The 24,284-nt window shown below is 44.3% G+C and overlaps 1 protein-coding gene across 1 annotated transcript in view; it reads left to right on the top strand.

The window, feature by feature from the left end:
• Positions 1–23,999, top strand: part of cdh12a (cadherin 12, type 2a (N-cadherin 2)) — a 35,084-nt gene extending 11,085 nt beyond the window's left edge. The window contains exons 2-12 of the mRNA XM_012827800.3: positions 1,733–2,132; positions 6,270–6,564; positions 7,702–7,821; positions 8,336–8,503; positions 9,209–9,396; positions 15,305–15,558; positions 17,214–17,350; positions 17,911–18,032; positions 19,129–19,243; positions 20,568–20,819; positions 22,720–23,999. Of these exons, the coding sequence (XP_012683254.2) occupies positions 1,899–2,132; positions 6,270–6,564; positions 7,702–7,821; positions 8,336–8,503; positions 9,209–9,396; positions 15,305–15,558; positions 17,214–17,350; positions 17,911–18,032; positions 19,129–19,243; positions 20,568–20,819; positions 22,720–23,246 (2,412 nt within the window). The 5' untranslated portion in view covers positions 1,733–1,898 and the 3' untranslated portion in view covers positions 23,247–23,999. The remainder of the gene's footprint in view (positions 1–1,732; positions 2,133–6,269; positions 6,565–7,701; positions 7,822–8,335; positions 8,504–9,208; positions 9,397–15,304; positions 15,559–17,213; positions 17,351–17,910; positions 18,033–19,128; positions 19,244–20,567; positions 20,820–22,719) is intronic.
• Positions 24,000–24,284: the final 285 nt, after the last annotated feature.

The following is a 24,284-nucleotide window of genomic DNA, read 5'->3' as shown; positions in this document are numbered from 1 at the left end:
CTTCGCTATAACTCAACCCGACAGTTAGAGTTCAATGATTCAGCTGGATGGCACTGCGCTGAGATGTTCCATGTTTATTCAGTGAAAGAGTCATTCCATCTTCATCAAGTTCAGCCGTCGCCACGTGAATGTGGAGGCCTGCAGTGCTTCGGGTTTTCATAAATGATCTGCTTGGGTTACACACACCCCTTCAAGTCAATTGAGGGACCAATCAAATGATGGCGTGTGCAAATTTGCTGTTTCCCACAGCTCATTTCACTTTTACTGAAGCCATTCTGTGCGGGTCTGTGGGTCCCCGAGTATGCAGTGATGTTCAGAGCCAGCTTATGCTGTGGTTCATCATAGCTAATGACCAAAGTACAAAGGATTACACATCAGAAATATAGCACACATCAATGACCCAGATAGATGAACTAGCTCTACTTTTTTGGTCAGCTTTTGTGTAAACATAGCATAATCTGTGTTGGTTGAACGCAAGCAAATGTACTGTATTTAATACCTTCCACCAGGCGAATGCACTTGGCTTTGCTGGAATGCTTTATTTCTCAGAAATCCATATACTACAGAGATCCATATAGTTCCATTCTATAGTAGTGGGATTCCTCTTCTGGGCCTTGCAGTAGCTGGGTATTGTGTTTGGCAAATGCCCAGAATCAGGACTAGTGCTGAAGGTTACCATACAGAAAATGGCTGTAGATGAGGTGGGTCCTATGCCAAGTACAGGACATGTTGTTTCATTTCAAGAGCTGAATACGTCCCGAGAGACATGTTTTTCTATGTCACCACTCAGCATGTGCGGTTGCCGGCCATTCAATTAGCATATCGCTAATGCAAAAATGCAATTCAGTTGGCATCATTTTTAAGCAGATTTTCTAGTATTTATGTATGTTTATAATACCCGGATTCTAAGGGCAATGGAGGATCAGCTGCAGATCATGCGGATAGAATGAGTCTTTCACTCACTTGGCTTTTGAAAATGGTCATTGACTATCTTATAATCACGAGTAGACAGTTGACAGGAATGTTAGTTTTGCTCAGTCACACCAACACTGCAGTCTGACACCATAGCATACATTAACACAAATTGAGGGTTGGAGAGAAATACCAGCATCAGCTCATTCTTGCACAGAAATTCTTGACATGTCACACGTGGCCTTTTGAGAGTCATTCGGCAGCCTTTCAGCAATACAATAGCTTAGATAGACATTCTCACTTAAAGTCTACGGATGACCTATGGACCACTGCATAGATTTGACATATTTTATCTAATCACCCTCTCTAATCACAGATAATTCAAAATAAGACACTGAAAAACATAATTGACAAAACAAAACAACCTCCATATCTAGGAAAGATGATTTTTTTTCACTGAAATCTCCTGGATTCCTCAATTTGTATCATCACTTAACTGAGCCGTTTCTCCAAAAGCTTGACTGAGAGCGGAATGTACTCGCGAGGCCCAATTTGCTCATATTTCCTATCCTCTGCACCATGATCCGTAAAATACTTCACATTCGATCAGGGCAAGGTTGAGTTCCCAGACAAAGGATTTTTAGCACATATTAAAAAGATATTTGTCAGGCTGTGAGCAAGGTTGCTATTTTGAAACCATCAGAGATAATGGGACTAGTCTGAGGAAAGTTGTTTGCCCACGGTTTCACTGTTGCACTTCATTTATTGATATGTTTGTGTGTTTGTTTGTTTGTTTGTTTGTTTGTTTTATCTTAATCAGGTGAATTTCGTGAATAATCCACTAGCATTCCAGCCACTCTGAATGTTGGTTCATCAATGTCCTCCAGAAATTCCCCACCATTCTGCCTGGGATCTATGGACCATTTGTCTGACTGACGTCCCTTGTGGAATTTAGCAGAGAATCTCCCCACTTCAAAGATCTTCCAATGCTCACAGGGAACTGCTGGTTGCTGTTCCTCTGGTGTATGTTGGACAAAGGCTTCGTCGCTCCCCTTCGCTCTCCGTCCCACGGCAGGATGGGGAAGGAGCACCAGCGGAGCGCGACGGCCCTGAGGAGGCAGGGGATCTCCGGAGTTCAAAGGGTTAAGAGAGGATGGGTGTGGAACCAGTTCTTTGTTCTGGAAGAATATATGGGTTCAGAACCACAGTATGTTGGGAAGGTAAGGTAGAAAAAAATAAATGTTTCTATTGTGTTTTTATATTCTCCTTTCTGTGGCTTGTTCAATTTTTAAACATGATCTGAAATTCATAGTGTTTTATGTACTCATGTGATGGTGGGTTGAGGGCAAGAATAGAGTGCGAGAGTACTTCAAAGGGTTGTTTGAATGCAGTGAATAAGTGAAGTTAGTGTGTGTGTGTGAGTGTGTGTGTGTGTGTGTGTGTGTGTGTGTTTGTGTGTGTGTGTGTGATCTGCCTTTGACTGCCTGGAATTGTGCACTTTGAATTGACTCTCTTTCTGAGGCAACAAACAGAAGCTACCACACAGGGCTAAAAATATAACCCGATTCAACATTTTGGATGAGTTGAAATACTGAACTTAGCAGAACGCTTGCTGTGGCAGGAGAGGACAAATCTCTTACACCATTGCACAATGGTCCTCACGCTGTGTGAGGTTTGTCTGTGAGTGTGCATTTATATTAGAACGAAGCAGACCCAGCACTGCCTCTAGATCTTAGCTGGACTCCAAGTAGGTGATTCAAATCAGCTACACTCCCCATGTATGGCATCTCTGGCTATGGAAGTATAGAAGCATGTGTGTGCCTGAATTGGATGGTCGTATCACATCACTGTTTCTGCACACACCGCAACCATGCATTTGCATAAAATATATATATATTAAGGAGCACTACTAAGACCTAAAAAAATAAATGTCTGTGATGGTGGGTGTTGGTGAAAACTGCCTGGGCCCTGTAGAGATTTAATATGACTTGACATTAATGGCTGGGATGACTACACCTGACATCACAGCCTCTGCAAGCATTGATTCTGTGCTAAGTGCATACGGGCAAGGTTAAAAGGATTTTTTTTTTTTTCCGTCAGCGGCACCAAATTAAATTTCAAGGGACATTTAAGATGAAGTTGGAGTCTGGCACCTGCAGCTTAAATGGGATAACATCTAGATTGACTTGTGTGGACTGATGGGCTGCTGCAATCAGTGTGTCCTCGCTCCTCGCGGAGTGGATATGTCCCGACTGGCCCAACAGGGAGGGATAGTCTCTGCTGCTGCTGCTGCTGCTGAACACTCAAAGCCGACTGCCACTGCTGTCAGCGTCGCTGCTGTTCAACAGCTAAACAGTGAGTGAGGGTAACCCCCCACCCCCGCCCCGCTGTTTTAAGGATGCACCAGATGACATGGAGCCATGCCCAAGACTACTGATTAATCCAAGGCAGGGCCGGAGGTAGTGGCAGCGGGGAGGGATCAGAGCTCTGATTGCAGGCAGATAGTTAAGGCTTTCTCTGTACAAAACGCCAGGTTGATGAATCGAGACTGAAACCTTTTTAACCTTAAGTCAAAGATTAAGTGCATCTCTCTCTCTCTCTTTCTCTCTCACTCACTCGCTGTCTCCTCCTCATTTGATTGCCATTCACTTGACAGACAGACAGACAGACAGACAGACAGACAGACAGACAGACAGACAGACAGATAGATAGATAGATAGATAGATAGATAGATAGATAGATAGATAGATAGACGACTTTAAGAATGTTCCTTTATCTAGGCTTGACAGAAAAGCTGTTTTGTGTTAGCATGACAAGATTACACTACATTGCGTAATAGAGCTACATTATTGGTGTGTTTCATGATTTGCTTCATTAAAAAAATCTTCCCGATACACCATTACTGCAATCCCAATGATTCACTATTAGTACAATCCCAGTTGGTCACTCACTGTAAATTGCTATAATGCCCCCAGCCTCAAGCCATCAAACATCCATCCCCCAAAACACTACAGCATGGACAGAAGGCATATGCAGATGTTCCCTTTCACAGCTAATGGGGCAACAAATACAGACGTCCGTTATACGTTTAGTTTAATACTGGCGGCGGGAGTGTTTCAAGAGATGATTTCACATGACTTTACTTTGTGCAATTAAATAATCTGCCAGTGCCCCATGCTAGGCAAAAGCCATCTGCAAGATCCAAACAAAAAAATATTAATTCCAAACTACATTAGGCTAGAAAGCACTTCAGTATATCTGGCTTAACTTCCAAATCACAGCATGACAGGCAACCTCCCTTTTTGCACAGTGTCTCTGTGTGTCTGTGAGCTGTGAAAGAACCTGTCACAAATGCATCAGAGTGCTTTTCAGACGGTGCTACTTATTCAGCTCTACCTGATAGTATGTGGGTGGGATTTAGACTGAAACTTTATTAAGTAAAATAGTGTGATGTAAGTGCAAGCTTTATAAGTGAAACTCTTTTCTTAATAAGGAAACTTTTCTCCTCGGTGGAATGCAATATTTATTATAGGAAATAGAAATGTTATCAATTGTAATACAATGATGCTCCCAAGGCTATTCAAATTAGAGATGATCATTTGTAATACATTTTAGTAAGTTGCTGCATGTTCTATTTAATACATTTTAGGAATGACTGGAGAATTCTAGCTTTCATCTGGGGTGCACCTGTGCTTTTCACATCCTTCAGGTTGCTGCAGCAGCCCCTCATATGTTTCAATCAAGAGCACAGACATCAAGTCATTTGGCTCCAGAATATATTACCTCAGTTTTATGATCTGCTCTTTCCTGTGACCTTTAAGGAGAGTGAGACATTCATTTCTAGAGAACCTCCATTTTCAGCATCTCTGCCACAGCCATAGTCATTCATAAAGCAATAGCTTCACCCATGTCAAAAGGGTCATGTTTCGAAATATTCATTTTCATTTTGATTGCTTTGTTTGTGCTTCTGTAATGATAGCGGATGGCTTGTGCTAATGGTTGGACCTGGCTGCTGTGAATGTTAGCTGATGGCTATAAAATGTGTACTGTATGTCTGAAGTCTGGAGCCCTAGTTTCCACTGAAATATAATGTCTGCTCATTTGGGTGAATAGCTGAGAAATCACTGGCACTGTCCATAAAAGGACCGCCACAATAGATTGTTAACCTCATTCTGTTAACTGATTTTCCCTTTTATCACACTGTTATTCCCCATGGATGGTGTGGATGTGTCTATTACTCACACTTGGATATTGATCATCCGCTCCATGGTGTGTTTGAATCCAAGAGCTTCTTTTTAATTAATGAGACATTGCTGGATCAGGCGCCGAATGGAAAAATGTGTCATGCATCATCGACATATCAACAATAGAGAAAACAATGTGTTGGATAAGAAGGTGCTTTTCATTACTATAAGTAAATGTATGCCAACCATAGGCTTTGATTTTAAGAAGCTCTTTCTTCTTCTCAACATTGCCATTGGTTTCTTAAATATATTATTCCAGTTTTGCCTGATGTTAGTTCCTGTGTGATGAAGAATTGTTATTTGCACCCATAGGACACTAGAGTAGCGGGGAGCCTTTGTGGGACAGATGAATGTGTTGGTGTGCTGTTTGAGCCAATCATATTTACAAGAATTTACCAAAATGATGTGTGCTAGTAATCAAGTGTGTAAGAATTTGCGATGCGTATATATCAAATTAGGAGCACTGTGTGTGTGTGTGTGTGTGTGTGTGTGTATCAGGAAGGTTGTGCTTTAACCCCATCAAAAACTCTGATATTTCAGGTTTGTAAGCCGTTTTCCATCTATTCTAATTCTCTGACTTCTATAAATACACTCCTCTCTTTCATTACCTGAACCATTGAGAAACATTCTCTCTCAATGAAGCATTCATTGTTCCTAGAGGGTTCCATCTTGGAATTAACGGGCCTTGAAATCAAGTGCTCAGTCATTCAGCTCATAATAGGTAGTGATCACACATCATCATGGGGTATTGTTTCCTCTCCGGAACAGAGGAAGAGCAGGACACTTTTGCACAGTGAAGCACAATTGCCCTAGGGGTGCGAGCAGCAGATATTAAATGAGGTCTGTTGAAACAAGCCATTTTTCTCAACACCTTGAAGAATGGCTGTAATTAACTATCGTCATAATGTCAGAATAAAAGGTGGGGGGGAATGATTCAAACCTGTCGTGCTTTCCAGCCAGACGTAGTAATGTGAACTTTATCTTGAGCAGGAATTAGCAGTGAACTATTTTACAAATGTAGTCAATGAATTTTGCAGTTTTATTTTTCACAATTTTTTTGTCACTCTCCATAGGTCATGGCTAATTACCGTTCATCTGTCTTTTATGTTTAAGCTCCACACTGACATGGACAGGGGAGAGAGCATGGTGAAGTACACGCTGTCCGGAGAGGGAGCGGGCTCCATTTTCACCATAGAGCCCACGACCGGAGACATCCATGCCTTAAGGAGCCTGGACAGGGAGGAGAAGCCTTATTATACCCTACGAGCCCAAGCGGTGGACATGCGCACCGGCCGGCCGCTGGAGCCCGAGTCCGAGTTCGTCATCAAGGTGCAGGACATCAACGACAACGAGCCCAGGTTCCGGGGCGGCCCGTACGCGGCCTCTGTGCCGGAGATGTCACCCGTAGGTAAGACAACGCAGTGTGCTTCACTGATTTCTTTGAGCATCTGAGCATGCAGAGAGCATGTGATGCAGTGAACTCTGACCCCTAAACCTGTGCCATGCAGACGGGGCGTGAAGTATCTAACATCCTCTCGTAAGACAGATGGTCAGAACGAGCATAATGTGGACAAATTGTGTGGCAAAAATATATTCGTAGCAAAACAAACACTTCACAAATAAGGACTGTGAGCAAGGCTTATGACCACAGATAGTATTGCTGGGGGAATGCCCATCTCACCATGCACAGCATGGATTTCTGCATACATTATTCAATCAGTAGTTGGAGGGCAGGGTATCCCCTGGTGATCTTCTTTATCGGCATCAAAAACAACTCACATGAAATGCTCAATGTCAAAGCTGACACCAGTGAGAAGTCTTCTGCATATAATACAGGCCTACATTAAGATGGATGCAGTCTCAAAATGGTTTCTCTCTGTGGATTCGCACTTGTTCTGCAACAATATGCTCAGACTGAGAGTGTGTTGCAGATGGCTTCATTTAACCGATTGTATTTAAATCAAATAATTTACTTACTGTGATTCTCAACTGACAGCATAAAATGGAATGCAGTTTCTTCTCCAAACAGGAGTTATAAAGTAAGAGTTCCTTTGTTCCCCTCACTGACTGATCTGGTTGTCTTGGGCTTTGCTGCTTAAGTTGGGAGATGGTCCCTACAGCCTAGAGCCCTAACTCCCAGCTGGATACCATTACACTGCCTCGCAGTTAATTTAACAGAGAGGTCTTAAATCTAATCTCTAATCCAGACTTAAATTCAAACACCGCTATTCAGTGGGTGCAGATTATGCCATCATCAAAACCAGTCTGTTACTCACTACAAATATTTAACCTAAAAATAGTGCTTATATTCTACTTTTGCGGAATGTTTTCAGACAACAGCCGTGGGTTGCATTTTTGTATATTCCTTGCAAATCTGGTGACCTACATCCTCTTTGTAATGAAGTTATATACTGTGTATCATATAATGCATCACCCTACTTTCTTCCTTGTTCTATTGCAGTGTCCTTGGTGTCCTTAAAGCTTGGTTGGCTTCAATCCCAGATTCACTTTTTTTTTTACGTCTTTTATTTACTGTTTTCATCAGGCACTTATGTGACCCAAGTGACAGCGAGCGATGCTGACGACCCCACCTATGGAAACAGTGCCAGGATCGTGTACAGCGTCATCCATGGGCAGCCATACTTCTCAGTGGATTCAAAAACAGGTGCCATGTCAGTTTTACTGATCTGAACTGAAACGGTCCGGTCGTGCAAGACACAGTCAGTGTGAAAGATGGAGAAAGTGTGTGTTTCTGTTAGTGTTTACTTCAGTTAATGTCAGGGGTAAACAAATTAATTATTAATTCATTCTAAAGGGGAAATGCTCTCAAAGGGAATAAACACAGATTTACTGTATGTTCCTCTCTCTGTGATCATCTCGCCGAGGTGGAAAAAGCCTCACATCTTGTTGGCTTTTCTTGATCAAAAGGTATTCCCTCTGGGGGTGCCGCTATTATGGAAGATTAGCCATTAGCAAAATGTCAAAGGTCTGCTCTATATGACAGAGGTGCCATTAACTGATTAAAGAATGGGCTAATAAGAAAGAAACCTCTTTTCTCAAATCGAGCCAACATGGAGAATTTATGCACCACATATCCCTTGGTCTATTTTCTTCTGGTTGATTAATCTGTTCCCCTGGCCCTTCCCTAAATCTGTATTTGTCTCTTTTCTTATGTAAAGGGATTATCAGGACAGCTTTGCCAAACATGGACCGGGAGGTAAAAGAAGTTTACCAGGTCCTGATTCAAGCCAAGGACATGGGGGGCCAGCTGGGGGGGCTGGCAGGGACCACCACCATCAACATCACCCTCGGCGACGTCAACGACAACCCCCCCAGATTCACCAAAAGTGAGCATTAAGCTACAGCGAGGTTCATTTATTTGCCTTCCATGTCCTCATGAAACCTAGTGTACGAGTGCCTTTAAGGAGCCGATAAAAGGGGCATTACTATAAATGAAACTACGGTATTTGTTTATTTAATTCCATTTTTAATGCACAAGATTCGTACAATTCATTTAGTCAGTCAGGTGCTTTTTTTGTGACTTTCAAGTAATACGCATTCAACACTGCATGTGTTCTCTCAAACTATGGTCTTGGCATTGCTATCAGCATATCAATTGAGCAGATTATTTAAACCTTATTTTTTATGTAAAGAAAGTCTAGTGTCAGTCTACTGAAGCCAGCCTTTGGTTACCAAAGCAGGCTTTCACTGACATATTTTTTTTTAAATATGGCTTCTATGGATGACCCAAAGAGAAAACAACATTGCACCCAATTAAGTCTATGAGGCAGACAGAGCCCTGTTCACCTGAAATCATAAATAAATCATGTGAATTCATTTTTTCCTCTGCAGATGTAGTAAGTAATTATGGAAAAATGGAGATGCCCCACTCTAGTCTTACTCAAATTTCTCCTTCAGTGACTATTTCTATTTTATTTTGTCCCCCTGTCATTGAATTTTCTGTCTGTTTCGCACGATGGGTTGACCTCCGCACGTGGTGCTGGTGTGACAGATGCTTGTTGTTGTTGTTGTTGTTGTGCTCCATGTGGCAGGTATCTTTCATCTCCGCGTCCCAGAGTCCTCTCATGTTGGGTCAGCCGTGGGCAAGATCGTTGCTCATGACCTAGACCACGGGAAGAATGCCCAAGTGGAGTACAGCATCGTTCCTGGGGACGGAGGCACCATGTTTGACATTGTCACCAATGAACTCAACCAGGAAGGCATAGTGATCCTGAAAAAGGTATGCGTTTAAATAATCCTGCATTTACTTTCAGTGACACCAGCCATTATCTTGCCATTTCAGTTCACAGTGCATTTTCATTTGAATAATACAATGTGATATTGCTTATGAGATGTAGACAGCCATGAGCTCAATGATCTCAAACATCTCCTTTGATGAATTTCTGGCAGGAGAATCTGGCATTTTATCCAGCACTGCTTCAGTAGCAATCATCCACTCATCTTAGGGCAGCAGATGCTAATAGACATTGCCAGCCGCCTAAGGTGACATTCCTCCCTGATATACCATTTTGCATACGCTCACACAGTCATGTGCATGTACAGATAATGAAATTACTCCCTTGCAGTTTTCTCCTCAGCAACCCCATGTTTACTCTTGCAGAAGTAATTTGGCATAAACTGTGCCATTTACCATGAAAAATGCCTTATCGCTCACGTGTTCTTGTTCAACTCACACTTCCTGTTGCCTGTTCAACCAGGACAAACTGTATCCGTCAATTCACTAAGATCTCCAGTAGCTTCGATGTACCCGCCAGGAATGGAGTTCTTGGTTGGAGCCCTTACCCCCTGATTAGATATTAGACTGCAGTATGGAAAGGAAAAAATACATAGTTTGACTTCTCCCAAAGGAACGCTCAATCTTTTTTGATTTACCAGACATGAATAAATGATCAAGGCCACCGGTGTCCAGGCACATACATCTTAATGTGATGTGACAGACAGAAACCTGTCAGACGCGCAACAGCCACAAGCTCTGCTCGTGGATCCTGCCGTCCCGGTGTAAGTGCTTACAGCTGTGCCAGAAAAGCCCTGGTAAAAGCCTCATGGACCGGTGGCTGAAGGACAGGCGTTCCCAGGGAGAGTAACTGGGATGCTCTCTCATTACTGAGTGCAATCCAGTGCTCATGAAAGGCGGCTAACTGTGCCTTTATCTCAGCATTGCTGCTGGTTTCTCTCTGGCTTGTCCTGAAAGAATGAAGTGCTGATTGATGCTCTCTCTTTGGGGAATTATGATACTGTTCTGTGCCAGTCTACGACACATCTCTGCCCCTTTCTGCTCTCAGTCCTTCTGCATATTTCCACTCTCTGTGGGCACTGCGGTTGGTGATGTGTCTTCTTGATGTGTGTGACACTTGTGTGGAGCAACATGCCTTTGACACATTGCAGTTTAGTAGAGGACCCACTCGTTCACTAGGGGCAAATGTGATGCAGTGTAGATGTGAGAAACATGAAATCCTTATGTAACTCACAACATTATCACATCCTTCCATGTGTTTAGCATATGACCAAGCACACTGCGTTTTGCACTAGTATGTACTAGTACTATATGAACACATATCATGACATTAAAACCGTTTTCAATGCTCGTATCTCTGTGCTCAACTTACAGATTCAAACTCACATTGCTATTGTTCCTTTACATTTATTCAAGAGACATTAAGGATGGTGCCTAAGACTTTCTTTCTGTCTTTGCATAGCCCATTCTGTACCAAACTTAAGGTCCATGGGATAGGCACAAAGACACAACGTCCTGACAAAGCAGAATGTGACTGTGCCATATCTTGTGACTGAAAAAGCACTTTCCTATGAATATGAGAGATCCTAGCCTTGGGGCATGGAACATGGTCAGTGTCAGCACTACCCCACCCCCCCCCCCCCCCACCCCCCTGACCCCGCCTTTGCTTTCTCTCCCACCCCCACCCCCACCACACCATCTCAATGGCAAGTGTCCCTCCACCCATCCCTAATGAAGTTATATAGCAGACGGTCCCCAACCCCCCTGCAGTGCCATGCAAAGTGTATAAGACGGACCATTTACTGTACGGACTTATCTCTCTCTCTCTCTCTCTCTCTCTCTTTCTCTCTCTCTCTCTCTCTCTCTCTCTCTCTCTATCTATCTCTATCTCTCTCTCTGTCGATGTCAGTGTGTGTGTTCTTTTTCTTTTGCTTTTGTTAAGAGGATCTGCCAGACTAATGAGATAATCAGCTGTGTGAGGACGAAGGGATAAAAGGTGGGGTCCCAGTCTTGAGCAAAGTCTTGAGAAAATAAAAAGATTAGCTCAAATAATTGACCTGTCCATTCGTAACACAGCAAACCATGAGATGTTTTGTTGTGGTCAAGAGGGTTGTTTTCATATGTGACGAACGTTCGGGCCTGTCTTGCTGCCTGTCTTAATGGACAGTGGGAAACCCGAAGCTTCAGAAGTGCCTGACAGTGTTAAAAATGCAACAGATGAACAGTGCAGCTCCATTAACCAGATAATAACACTCAGGGTGTTACACGACTTCTTCAAACTGGGGTTATGGAAGCAGAAGTGCTTTGATGACTGGAGTGTGTTTTTCCAAACAAACAAACATGGGTCTCTGAGGCGCTAGTTAGATGTTGACACAGAAAGTTCAATGTAGTTGTGCTTTTATCCATTTCTGTAGCTCCTCTCCCATTCATCCCATTCGCAGTCCCTCATCAAAACACAAGCGTGTGTCTTTTTTCGCTTCAAATAGTGTGGGGTAATCTGTGTGGAGTCAGACAGTGCCACCTATGGTTATGTTTCAGAGAGCACAAAGCAGAGAGGGAGGAAGGGGGGGGGGTTGGTGGTTCTGAACATTGAACACACTGAATTACCACAGTGAATTGGATCATGGAAACGCTGTTTTATACCCTGTTTCATAGCCAGATAAAAGTGCTCCTATCTGTGCCTGCCTGTGCTGAGATGAGATTGGGTCTGGCAGAGCTGGCTGGGCAAAGCCCCAGAGAATAGGCAGCGGTGTGGTGGTGTGTGTGTGTGTGTGTGTGTGTGTGTGTGTGTGGTGGTGTGTGTGCACCTCACCTGAACGCGTCTCTCCCTGACTCACACCGATACACACAGCAACACCAACCACTTATCTCTGATTCACAGAGAAACTGGCCTTGGCCAACCAAAAAGGGGGTAAAATATAATATTTAAATGCCAGTTGACTTAAAAGATCCTACATCTTAGATCACAAGTGTTTAAAATCAATCTGTCGTGGGACTTGTTATTGGAAAGAGCTCGTTGTTCTGTTCTTTTAGGAAGGGATGCTACAATGGGACGCTGTTTTATGGAAGACGCTCATTTGTCTTCAGAGTAAATTCAACAAAGAAGCAAAGCTTTTACATGACATTAAAAAAAAAGCTTTGTTCTTAAAAACCATAGCGTCTGCAAAAAAAAAGATCCATAAGGGACGTGTGGCCAGAGACGTGTGTGGATTCTCATCATTCTGTGTTTGCACATGCGGCAGTACGATTGCGTCACTGTCAGAGGCGTCCTCTTCTTCACCTCTCAGCTCCTTTAAAGGTTTATTGTGGGCTCCTCTATTTTTGCATGGGTCTCACAGCACTGACCCGACTCTCTGCCTCTCATCTCCAGTTTTCTCCTCAGCTGTTAGCGAGTCAGCAGGCTGTCAGCTCTGTGCACACTGACAGACAGACACACACACACACACACACACACACCAGGACATGCCAGAGGTGTGGAGTTGGCGCTCAGCACAGCGGCTCTTGTTGTGTGTGTGAGGCAGATGCGGCAGCACCGCTGTCACCGGTAACAAGGCTAGCAGCAGGGTGACCAGAGAGGCATGAGTGTGGGAGATGTAGCGCTGATTCTGTGTCTGTCCTGTGGGGATTTGGTGGTTGTTGTTATTGATGTGGCTGGGTTTTTTTTTTTTTTTTTTTTTTTTGCGACAGGATTCACTATTTCTTTTTTTTCTTCTAGAATGTAGGTGGAAATGGGAAAACAATCCTGAGGCACAGGGTAGAATACATATCTTTGGGCAACATCATCTCACAGTGATCGGAACAGAGAAGGATAGAAAGAAATCGCTGTTGTGTGTTCAGTATGCAAAGCACAACATTTCCGATGATGTGCAATGTACGCATTATTCACTTAGCACTTCAATTATTTCCCGCAGAGACTTATCCAAAGAAACACACAATGCTAGACGTTTACATATTTTAGGAACGAGTGTGCTGCCTGAGAATCATACCCATGACGGGTATTCTGGAGAACCTGTTCTACCCGAGCTGCAGGAACACCATCAAGCCATTTAGCAGCAGGAACCCCATGGGCCCATCTACACCTCACTGCTGTTCACTTCAAAAGAACTTAGAACCGACGCTCACTTTACAAGTTATGTTATTTGGTTTGGAGATTTATGCAGCGAAAAACAAAAGCAGAGCAGAACTTGAGAGGAGGGTGTCAAAGTGACAAATGTGACACACACACACACACACACACACACACACACACACAAAGGTCTCGCTCTGTGTCTGCACTGCTTACGGGGCCAATGCAGATCTCCTTTGAGAGTTGGAGCTCTGGTGCTGGGGGCACTTTTTCATTTTTTGTTAGGTTGAGCATCTGATAAAAGACACAAATCAGCGGTTAAATGAGACACATTCCCTCCCACTCCCCTTGAATGGGAATCAAAGGCACAAGCCCCTCTTCATGTGCTGGGTTCAGTCGGCTCAAACTGCCATTCCTTACCTCAGCGCCTCTCATAGGTGAATCGATCCCACTGCCGTGGGTGCTCCGCATTTCCATATCAAAGGGGACCTGCCCCTGGGTCGGCACCGCGGCGCACAGCTAATTGTGCAGGAGTGGAGGTGAACTCAGCTGAATTGAACTGGAGCCTCAGTTTTCCTGTTCTGCAGATTCTGCACACCACGGACTCTGTTTCTAAAGGACCAGGGCTACTGCTGTCTGTGTTTGGACTTGGTCGTGTGTACAGATGGCTGGTGTGCCTGTCTAGTCTTTGCTCAGCAGATGCTCTCGTTGTCACATCCTAATGCATTAGACGCCTCAAATGTAGTGTTTAATCTTTGTGCTACAGCTGAAGCAGTCTCGGTTCACAGTGCACTGGATTCATTTCTGTTTGAAGTGTCTCAATGTGTGTCTAAAAATGAACAAAATACTTTGATTTCTATATGAGACCCTGAATTATGTATGAATAAGACACTCAGCTGAAGTGCGCGAAAAAGACTAGGCCCATTTAAGTGATTAAGTGATACCCTTCTTTGAAGGAGACACACTGAGTAAAATAACACTTGTGGCTTGCTAAATTTTATTTATTTTGTAAATCCTAATTCCTCTGTGAGTGAGAGGAGCTATGTTTAGCCTTGCCACCCCCACCCCCACCGCTCTCTCTCTCTCTCTCTCTCTCTCTCTCTCTCTCTCTCTCTCTCTCTCTCTCTCTTTCTCATCATGAGCTATTGATTTGTCTGTTTGGCTTTGGTCTGAGGATGTGACATTCATTAATCCCAACTCATTCTCCTGTCATAATAAATAGAGTGTGCACCAATACCCCTCATCTGAAATCTGCACCAGCTTCAAGTGTCTGCCACATCTCTGCCGCATCTCTGCCACATCTCTGAAAAACCCAGGAGGGCATTTTTATTTCCTTTCCCCTTTTCTTTGTAGGGTTGTCTCTTGTTTTTTTCTGGGCTTCCTGGCTTGTTAAATGAAATCCCATGCTTGAGTTCATCTGTAAAGGCACACACAAAAAAAGGTGCGTGTGTGTGTGTGTGTGTGTGTGTGTGTGTGTGAGGCGAGGTCAAGGCCAAACCCCCGTCACGCCGTGCTGGGATGGGTGCGTGGGCCGAGAGCGGGCACGGGGAGCGGGTGTCGGAGAGCGGTGGTGTGGAGCGTCTCCTGATGGGCATGCTGTTCCTCTTGTCACTCCGTCTCAGGTGCTCCTGTGTGAGGGCAGCCTTTGTGACACCTCCGACAACTTGTCACCCAGGCACACACCACTGCAGGCACAAGATAAGACACCTATGTGAGTGGCAGATCCAACGCATTACACCTTTTAGTGTCACTCACTGTTTTTTTTTTTCTGTCCTCTCTCTCTCCTCTCTCTCTGTCTCTCTCTCTCTGTGTGTCTTTTTTTTACAGCGACTGGACTATGAGACCAGAAAGGCATACACTTTCAAAGTGGAAGCTTCTAATGTGCACTTGGACCCTCGGTTCCTGTTCCAGGGGCCGTTTAAGGACACGGCGACGGTGAAGGTGAACGTTCTGGACGTGGATGAGCCCCCTGTGTTCAGCAAGCCCCACTACAGCATGGAGGCCTACGAGGACACACCTGTGGGCATCATTGTAGGCGCAGTGAGAGCACAGGATATGGATGTAGGCAACAGTCCAATTAGGTAAGCAAACTCTCTCTCTCTCTCTCTCTCTCTCTCTTGCTCTCTCTTTCTCTCTCTTTCCCGCTCACTCTCTTTCTCTCTCTTGCTATCTCTCTCTCTCTCTCTCTCACACACACACAAACACACACCAATATATTTTTCCCACTACATCACACCCAATCATTCAGACAAGCCACAAGCCACAGATTAACAAAAGAAGCCTGAGATGAATACAAAGGTATTGTTCAGCTCTCAGCCCATAAAAACAGTGGAATTTTATATGAATACAGTTTTTGAAACCCAGGTGTTAGTCATTTTGGATATGAGGTGATGAAAGGAACACAGCCAGTTCTCATTTCGGTTAATTTCTAAGCAGGGATAAGGGCTTGGATTATATCTTTTTGGCTGACATAAGTCTGACACGCCACCTAAGGACTTTGCTGTCTATCTGGTTTATTTATTGCCATGTTTGTTTTCCTCAAGGTAAGTGTTGTTGAAGGTGTTGCCATGTCGATGCTTAAAGCATGTGGCATGGCCTTACACCAAAACGGGCATGTTCCCGCAGAGGTATTTTGTTTCATGATAAATGTTGCATGTGAAAACATCCTGGCCCGTTTGTAGTCACTCAGCCAACTTAAAAGGCTGTCTTTTTGCAGGGTCTTGAATATTTCACAGCCTTGCATTTGCCATTGTTCTACTGGGAGATTAAATCACAAAAGCACTCACATGCAGCACAAATAGCAGTGGCCTGATGGAGCCACCGCAGCAGGGAATATGACACATCCACCCCGCCGGAGGACTCACTTTCTCCATTTTTGGAATAATGTTAGGTCTCTATCGTACCCTTGGTGCTCACATACACATACACGATACACCGTTATTTGCCAACGGTTTTGATATGGTTGAAGGACCTAAAAGCACTGTGGTTGGGATTTTTTGCATATATTGTGCAATACAGTTGCAAAGTTGTTGTGAATGTTGTGTGGAGTGAAGTGTTCAGTTTTGGCCACAAAATGTTTCATTATGGTGGTAAAGCTCAAGGCACGTTTAGCTATGCCAAGAGAATAATGGGAAAATCCCTGTGTTGTCAAAGAGACAGTGCAGTGTGTGTGTGTGTGTGTGTGTGTGTGTGTGTGTGTGTGTGTGTTTATGATTTTAATGAATGATTATAGCATGTTATGTTATGATTATAGAAATTTTATGTTATGATTATAGAAACGCAAATAATCTTCCGTAATGACAAAACACTTGACAAATGTTCTAAATGTAAATGTAAAATGAATTGCAATGCTAATAATTCTATAGGAATATTCTATAGGATAGACTGGGATCTAAATTAGTCCACCATTATAGACTACTCAGTAGCTGGCTACAGTGGGTTACTGCAGGAATATCATATCCTACAGAGATGTCAGGTGGCCTAGATTGTTACATATTTTACTATATCACGGTAGAAAGTTCATAGGTTCTCAGTAGTTATTGTTTATAGGTCATAACTAAGCTTCATACTAACTTTCCTTGGTTGCTATTTCCTCATCGACGCCTCCACCCACTTATGTGCACTGTGTGTGGTCGGATTAATAGAGGTTGAAGAGGTTGTTACTCTGTGATTATGCTCCACTCTAACAATATTTTATTCTTTTTTATTTTATTCTTATTTCTTTTTGTCTCTGAAGGTATTCTCTGGACTGGAACAGGGATTTAGAGCATGCATTTGACATTGACCCAGTGGAGGGACTTATCACAGTCAGTGAGTTCCTGGACCGGGAGACTGTAGCACAACACAACATCACAGTTGTTGCTACTAAAGTTAGTAAGTAGAACATGGACTGGTCTTGAGAAAATGCTGTGGTGTGTCAAAGAATAATGGTATACTGCCATCTAGTGGTTAAATTATGGAAAACAGTACTGTGTGTGCATGGTATGGAAAATGATATTGTTTAGAGTATTAATACTTATGTTCAGTTATCAACATCATTATGATTCAGCAAATATGTTAAAAGAAATGTAAAAATGTATATATACATCTTTATAATTATTATGATCTATGCAATATGTTACATATTGTAACCATTCCTTATGTAAAATAATCTACGCTACAAGGTACTCTTCAAACTATTAAATTGTCATGATCAGAAGGCGAAATTACGTCTTTATTTAGAACGTCAAGTCACAATGAAATCCTAGTAATAATGGAAGACAACAATAAACAATTTGGAGCCTGCAGTTTCACATCTGAACACACAGTGTCACTGTTCCACTGTAGTCACTGTTTCACTGACTCATGAGATAGATATCCATAGAAATGCCTTTGGCAAGGTGTCCTTTGGTGCCAAACTTACAGAAGTGATGGACAATACTATTCTCTTACAGACAACCCACTACTGTTTAGTATGGCTGGTGTCACAATTACCGTGCTGGATGTCAACGAGTTTGCCCCTGAGCTTGTCATTCCACCTGAGACAATTGTTTGTGAAAATGCCAAAGTTGGCCAGGTGAGTGATTATGTGTGTGTGTGTGTGTGTGTGTGTGTGTGTGTGTGTGTGTGTGTGTGTGTGTGTGTGTGTGTGTGTGTGTTGGTGTGTGTTTGTGTGCATGTTGATGTATTTGTCTCACTGTATGTGTTCACATTTGTATGTGTGTCAGTCCATCGTACAGTCCATCATTATGCTTCACAGTTTATGATAAAACAGAAACACATAACATATACAGACCTACAATTCTAATTATAATTAGTGTGTTACATTAGCCCCTTAATGTGGAGGTATTTTGTTGGCTTGGGTGGGAGTGGGGGTGTCAGACCCCTGCTTAAACTTACAGGTCAATTGCTTAGCCACAGTGAATAAGAAACAGCTAAAGAGAGCATGTCTCAGAGACTTCCACACACCAGTCGTTCCTTTCACACTCCATCTGTAAAAATCTCTCTCTCTTCCAACAAGGCTGGGATTTGCCTGGCTTTTCCTTGTGAAAAGACCTCGGTGGGGGGGGCGGGCTGCAGGGAGAAGGGCGGGGAGCCGTGAGGGATTGTGAGGCCGTGCAATCTATTCCAATCTCAGTCAGACAGGCCGGTCCTTTATTAGCCGCCTCTCTGTGCCTGTCTCCCTCGGAGTCGGAGTGGGGCCAACTCCCCCTGCAGGTGTGTGATTGTAAGCTGGCAGCAGCAGCGGCGGCAGCGGCAGTGGTGGGGTCGTGTCTGACGTCGGAGCTGTGTCTGTGATGTTGCACGCTCTGCTGTGGGCTTTGACACAGGAGCTGTCCGTGGTGCTGAACAGAGCTGAGCCCGCAAGAGCTGCTGTCCAGGGCTGTGGGTTTTGTTTATCTGTTGTATTTTTGCTCTGAGTTCACTCAGAAAACAAAGACAAAAGCATTTTTATTATGTCTCAGTAATTCATAGCCCCTAATTAGCGTAGATAGCACACATTGTAGCTGTGTGTTTGCATATTTAGTGAAGCTAAGCTGGTGGGAAATAAAAAAAAAAGAAAAATTCAGCAGGTGTCAGAAAACGTCAGTAGGACAATCAACATGGTGAAAGGTGTAGAGGTGTGTATTTCCCACTTTCACACACCTCCTTAATATCTTCCTGTATCCCAGGTGATCCAGACGATCAGTGCACAGGACAGAGATCTCTCTGCAATGGGTCAGAGGTTCTACTTCAAGGCACTCAAAGACGTACGGAATAGGAACTTCACCATACGGGACTTTGGAAGTAAGTGAAATACTGAGGGATGCTTCCCTCTGCTCTCCCAAAATTTGACTCTGTTCTTATGTCATAGGTGACTGCCATCCAGCAGACTTACTCTATAAATGAATATACTAGAATAACCAGCCGCCCATGAGAAGGAAGTTGCCTTTGTGATATTTTACACTAAAGACTAAAGCTGGGTACACTGTGTCCCAGTTCAGGGGTATTTTGTACAGATGCTCTCACCTGGCTGTCAGTCCAGTCCCCACGGCCGAGACAGGGGCCCGGCCTGTTCTTAGTACATGAGTATCATCAGATCTGATTCCCACAGACAGGAGCACTCAAGGCAGGCCAGGCACACAGACACACACACACACACACACAGACACACACACACACACTCAGGCTCGAGGTGCGCTCTAATGGGGCCCTGCATTGTCGAGTGCAATCCCCTGGCTGTCGAGGCGTAACAAACCGGCCGCGACAGGATCAGGTGACCTTTGAGCAGAGGACAGGAGCATCTCGACACATCACCTCCGCGCCCCGCCACCGCTGCAGACAGGCGCCCGCCAACACACTCCTCGGCTCTGGGCCCCGTGTCGCTACAGTTCTCACCTCACCTCAGGAGTATCAGACTTTTCAGAGAGTTCTTGTCGGGTCATATCAACACAATGGTGAAGGTCAGAGGCTAAGCCGCACACTCCACCTGACCCTTTGGGAGAGAAGAGATTGATTTATTAGAATATAATAACTCACAGGCCACGAGACGGGTCCAACCGCAGCACTCACAAATACACAAATCACCTCTGGCCAAAATTGCAGGGAATGTGTGCTTTCTGCAGTATCAATGAGGCTGTAGCATTTATTAAGACATCATTTTGAATCTTAAGGTGCAGGATGCTCTTTGCAGGACTTACTCGTGTAAGCTTGTAATCCCTTTCAGCCAGAACCTTCCTGCTTCATCACGGCTTCAAAGGGGATCGACTTTTTTCTGCAACAGTTTGGAGGAAATCTTGCGTTTTGCCCATCTTTAAGCCCCTCTCAAATGGTTGTAATTAATTGATTAATGGGGTTAGTCATCTGTAAGGAGGATGCATTTAGCGTTTGGAGGCTGGGTCTAGCATAGCCTGAAATATGCGCTGGTTGTAGCACAGAGGAAATGTAGCATAGAAAATTGGGCCTTGCACCAGAAAGCCCAGAACCCAATCATAAGTCATCCTCTTAGTGTTGCGCACTTAAAGCCCGCGTGGAGCTCACTGTTTCGGTCAGGTCCACATCCATCCATTCTCATCTCTTCTTTCTGATTTTCCTCTTGTGTTCCCTCTCTCTCTCTCGTTCCCTTCCCCAGACAACACGGCGGGCATCGTGGCGCGGCGCTCTGGCTTCAGGCGGCAGCAGCAGCGCTGGTACGCCGTGGCCGTGGTGGTGGAGGACGGCGGCTACCCGGTGCTGAGCAGCACGGCCACGCTGTCGGTGCAGGTGTGCTCGTGCCGGGCCGGCGGCGCGCTGCTGTCGTGCAGCGCCGAGGCCGTCTTCCTGCCCGTGGGCTTGAGCACCGGCGCGCTGGTGGCCATCCTGCTTTGCGTCGTCATACTGCTGGGTGAGTGGCAGCTCGCTGTAGCGCCGCCATGGCAACATGAGAGAAAGCACGGCCCTCCTGAGGGACCAGGTGCCTCTCCTCCTGTCAGTTATCATAGGCACATAGAGGGATGCGCTGTGCAGGACACGTGATTGGGTGGTGCCTTGATAACACACACATACTCACACATGCACACACACACACACACATACACGCACACCCACACACACCCACACACACACACACAAACACACATAGCCACACACACACACCCACACACACAAACACATATAGCCACACACACACACATAACCACACAACCAAAAGCACACACACACACACATATACCTACACACATACACATGCACCACAGGAATAATACAAGTGCAAACAGACAGACACACACACACACAAACACACATACACATGCACCACAGGAAACGTACAAGTGCACAAACACACACATACACAATGTAAAGCATGCTTGTTACTTCCCTTAATGGTCGATAGGTAGTAGAATATTTATGATGGTCATAAGCTATTAAAAAATTAGCTGAGCATGTCTAACAACTTTCCACTTGGGGGAGCTGGAGTTAAATTGTTGTAATTTGAGAACACAGTTCTCTAAATAAATAATGAAATTTAGAGAAGCAGTTGTGGTTAAGAAAAAAAGTCTTCCCTTGAAAAATGGCAATGGACCTATTTTTTCCCCAACATGAGTACATTTTTAACCAGTTTGTATTGGTTGTATATGCTACCTGGCCTTCACTGGAGGAAGAACATTAGTGCTGTGTATTTTGTGTCTGAAGTAGTGGTGGTGGTGTGTGTGTGTGTGTGTGTGTGTGTGTGTGTGTGTGTGTGTGTGTGTGTGTGTGTGTGTGTGTGTGTGTGTGTGTGTGTGTGTGTGTGTGTGTGTGGTGTGTGTGTGTGTGTGTGTGTGTGTGTGTGTGTGTGTGTGTGTGTGTATGCGTGCGTGTGTGTGTGTCTGTGTCTGCGTGTGTATCTGTGTGTGCCTGTGTGCAGGCAGGGATGGTGGGGGGGGGGGAACTGGGAGAGGCCGTCTCCCATCCTCTCTCCCTAAGAACTGCAGTGCCACAATGGTGACAGACAGCATGTCAAAAGCGCATTACGGCTGGCCCCAGGCTGCCAGTCCCTTTAGTTCCGCTCAGAATGAGAGCACCAGAAGAAAGAGAGAAATCGCCTAATGGATCCCTGGCACGTGACTTCCCCACCGCGTTTTAACCATGTGCTTTAGATTTTCTCTCAGCCATGTCTGCTGTGTTTTTGTCAGGAACCAACATAAGGTGCATATGCTTAAGTGGCCTCAGTGTGTCAATGCATACTGTGTGATTAGGACTAATGAGAGTGCTGCCACAGCGTACGTGTGTTAGTGGTGTGGGTGATTAAGATACTGTGGTGTTGTAACGGGTGTGGATGATTTTAGAACAGCGTCATGAGTCCTCATATATATGACCATTTGTGTATCTGGTGTCAAAGTCAAAGTCAAAGTGTTTATTATCGCATACACCAAATTTCTTCAGCGCAGCGAAATTCTTACGACTTGGCAGCCAACATCTACACAGTAGACGGCATACAACAGGTAACACAAATAACATATACCAAAATAACATATACCAGAAATAACATATAACATATAACAAGTAACAACAGTTTGAAATACAAGAAGGGCAGTTTCCAGGGTGGGGAATAATAAATTAAATAAGATAAAAAATATGTGTTTATATATATATATGTAGCAAGTGTATTTGTATGGGTGTGAAGTACAAGGTGATGGCGACTGTTCAGTGTTGCTGATTCAGCAGCCTAACAGCCTGGGGGTAAAAACTGTCTCTCTGTGTGTGTCTCTCTGTGTGTGTGTGTGCGTGTGTGTCTGTGTGTGTGTGTGTGTGTGTGTTAACAGTGATTGTGGTGCTCTATGTGGGCCTGAGACGGCATAAGGACAAGGAGGCCCTCATGTCCTCCAAGGAAGACATCAGGGACAACGTGATCCACTACGATGACGAGGGAGGGGGCGAAGAGGACACGCACGCCTTCGACATGGGAACTCTCCGCAACCCCAAGGCTGTGAAGGAGACCGCACTCCGACGGGACGTCAGGCCAGACGGACGCTCTCTGTCGGACCTGGCCCGCGCCTCCACCGCAGCCGCCGAGGACAGCGAGGACATCCGCACGTACATCCACCAGCGGCTCATGGAGAACCACGCCAGCGGCTCCACGCCGCCGTATGACTCACTGGCCACGTACGCGTACGAGGGGGAGGGCTCGGTGGCCGAGTCCCTTAGTTCCATTGAGTCATGGGGCGGGGACCCCGAGGAGGAGTTCAAGTGCATCAGTGACTGGGGCCCACGCTTCAAGATGCTGGCAGGCCTCTTTGAAGAGCAGGATGCACAGGCCACAGAGGTCAGTGACAACAAAGACTCTCACTGACAAGATGTTTTTTTTTCTGACTATTATTCTGTTTGTTTGTTTGTTTGTTTGAGGGTGCCATTGTGACATTTCAAGGAACACAACAAAAACAAACAAAACAATATGACAATACCAAAACAGACTTTTTTTCTGGTTTTGATTTCCCCCATATTGTTGGTCCTTTTTTTTGGTTATCTCTCTCATTCTCTCTGTTTCTGTGGATTGGGGTCACCGTAGTCTGGAGTGAAAGTCACATTCTGAAACATTGTAGACGTTGTCATTCGTTAGTTGTTTATATTTGTCAAAAAAAAAATGAGATAGTAGGGTGTCTGTTTTTTTGGAATTCTCAGTATTCCTTCTGATATCTCATGAAGTGCCTCAGGAACGGTTGTTTTGTAACTCTATGCTTTGCTTCATCAATTCAGAAGGCCTGCAAAATATATGAATAGTGTATGTAGCAAACTCACAAGTCCTAGACAACAACAGATCTGTCAAATGGAAAGAAAGGACACTGTGCTCATTACCTCCTACCCCTCAGTTTGCCAAAACACAGTGGTCATCAACTATTTGTAAGTGTACAATGAATTTAAGTGAAAATTTGTAATACAGATAAATAATTAAAAAAAATATTAAATGGAAAAAGCACAATTACTGTGTATGAAGTTGCTACATAAAGTGTCCTCAACCTGGTCACAGTCGAGTTCTACCACCTCTGCATGGTTTTAAGTAGTTTGAGGCTGAAAAATAAAATGGAGGAGTTTCTTGGTTCATTAACAAATCTGAGTGAGTGCTTTTAAACCAAAACATGTATTTGAATTTGGTGGAGGCTCCTTCTTGGTCTAATCAGCATGGAGAAAACTGTGACATTATGTATATTTCTCAAACTGGAATGTCAATTCCATTCTTTGGTATCTAGGTAGTTCATCAATGTTTTTTTTTCTTCTGAAGGAGCAGACCTGTGGGGTGTTAAAGGTACCAGCACCTATGGTGTATAGGTGCTTACAGTCATTAACATTACCCCAATGAAGACAGTCATGATGGCAGTAGAGTGAGTACTGC

Source organism: Clupea harengus, chromosome 25 (genome assembly GCF_900700415.2).
Source record: "Clupea harengus chromosome 25, Ch_v2.0.2, whole genome shotgun sequence".
In the NCBI taxonomy this organism is placed as follows: Eukaryota; Metazoa; Chordata; class Actinopteri; order Clupeiformes; family Clupeidae; genus Clupea; species Clupea harengus.
The sequence above is the reverse complement of the archived record's forward strand: the minus strand, read 5'-3'. Positions and strand labels throughout refer to the sequence as shown.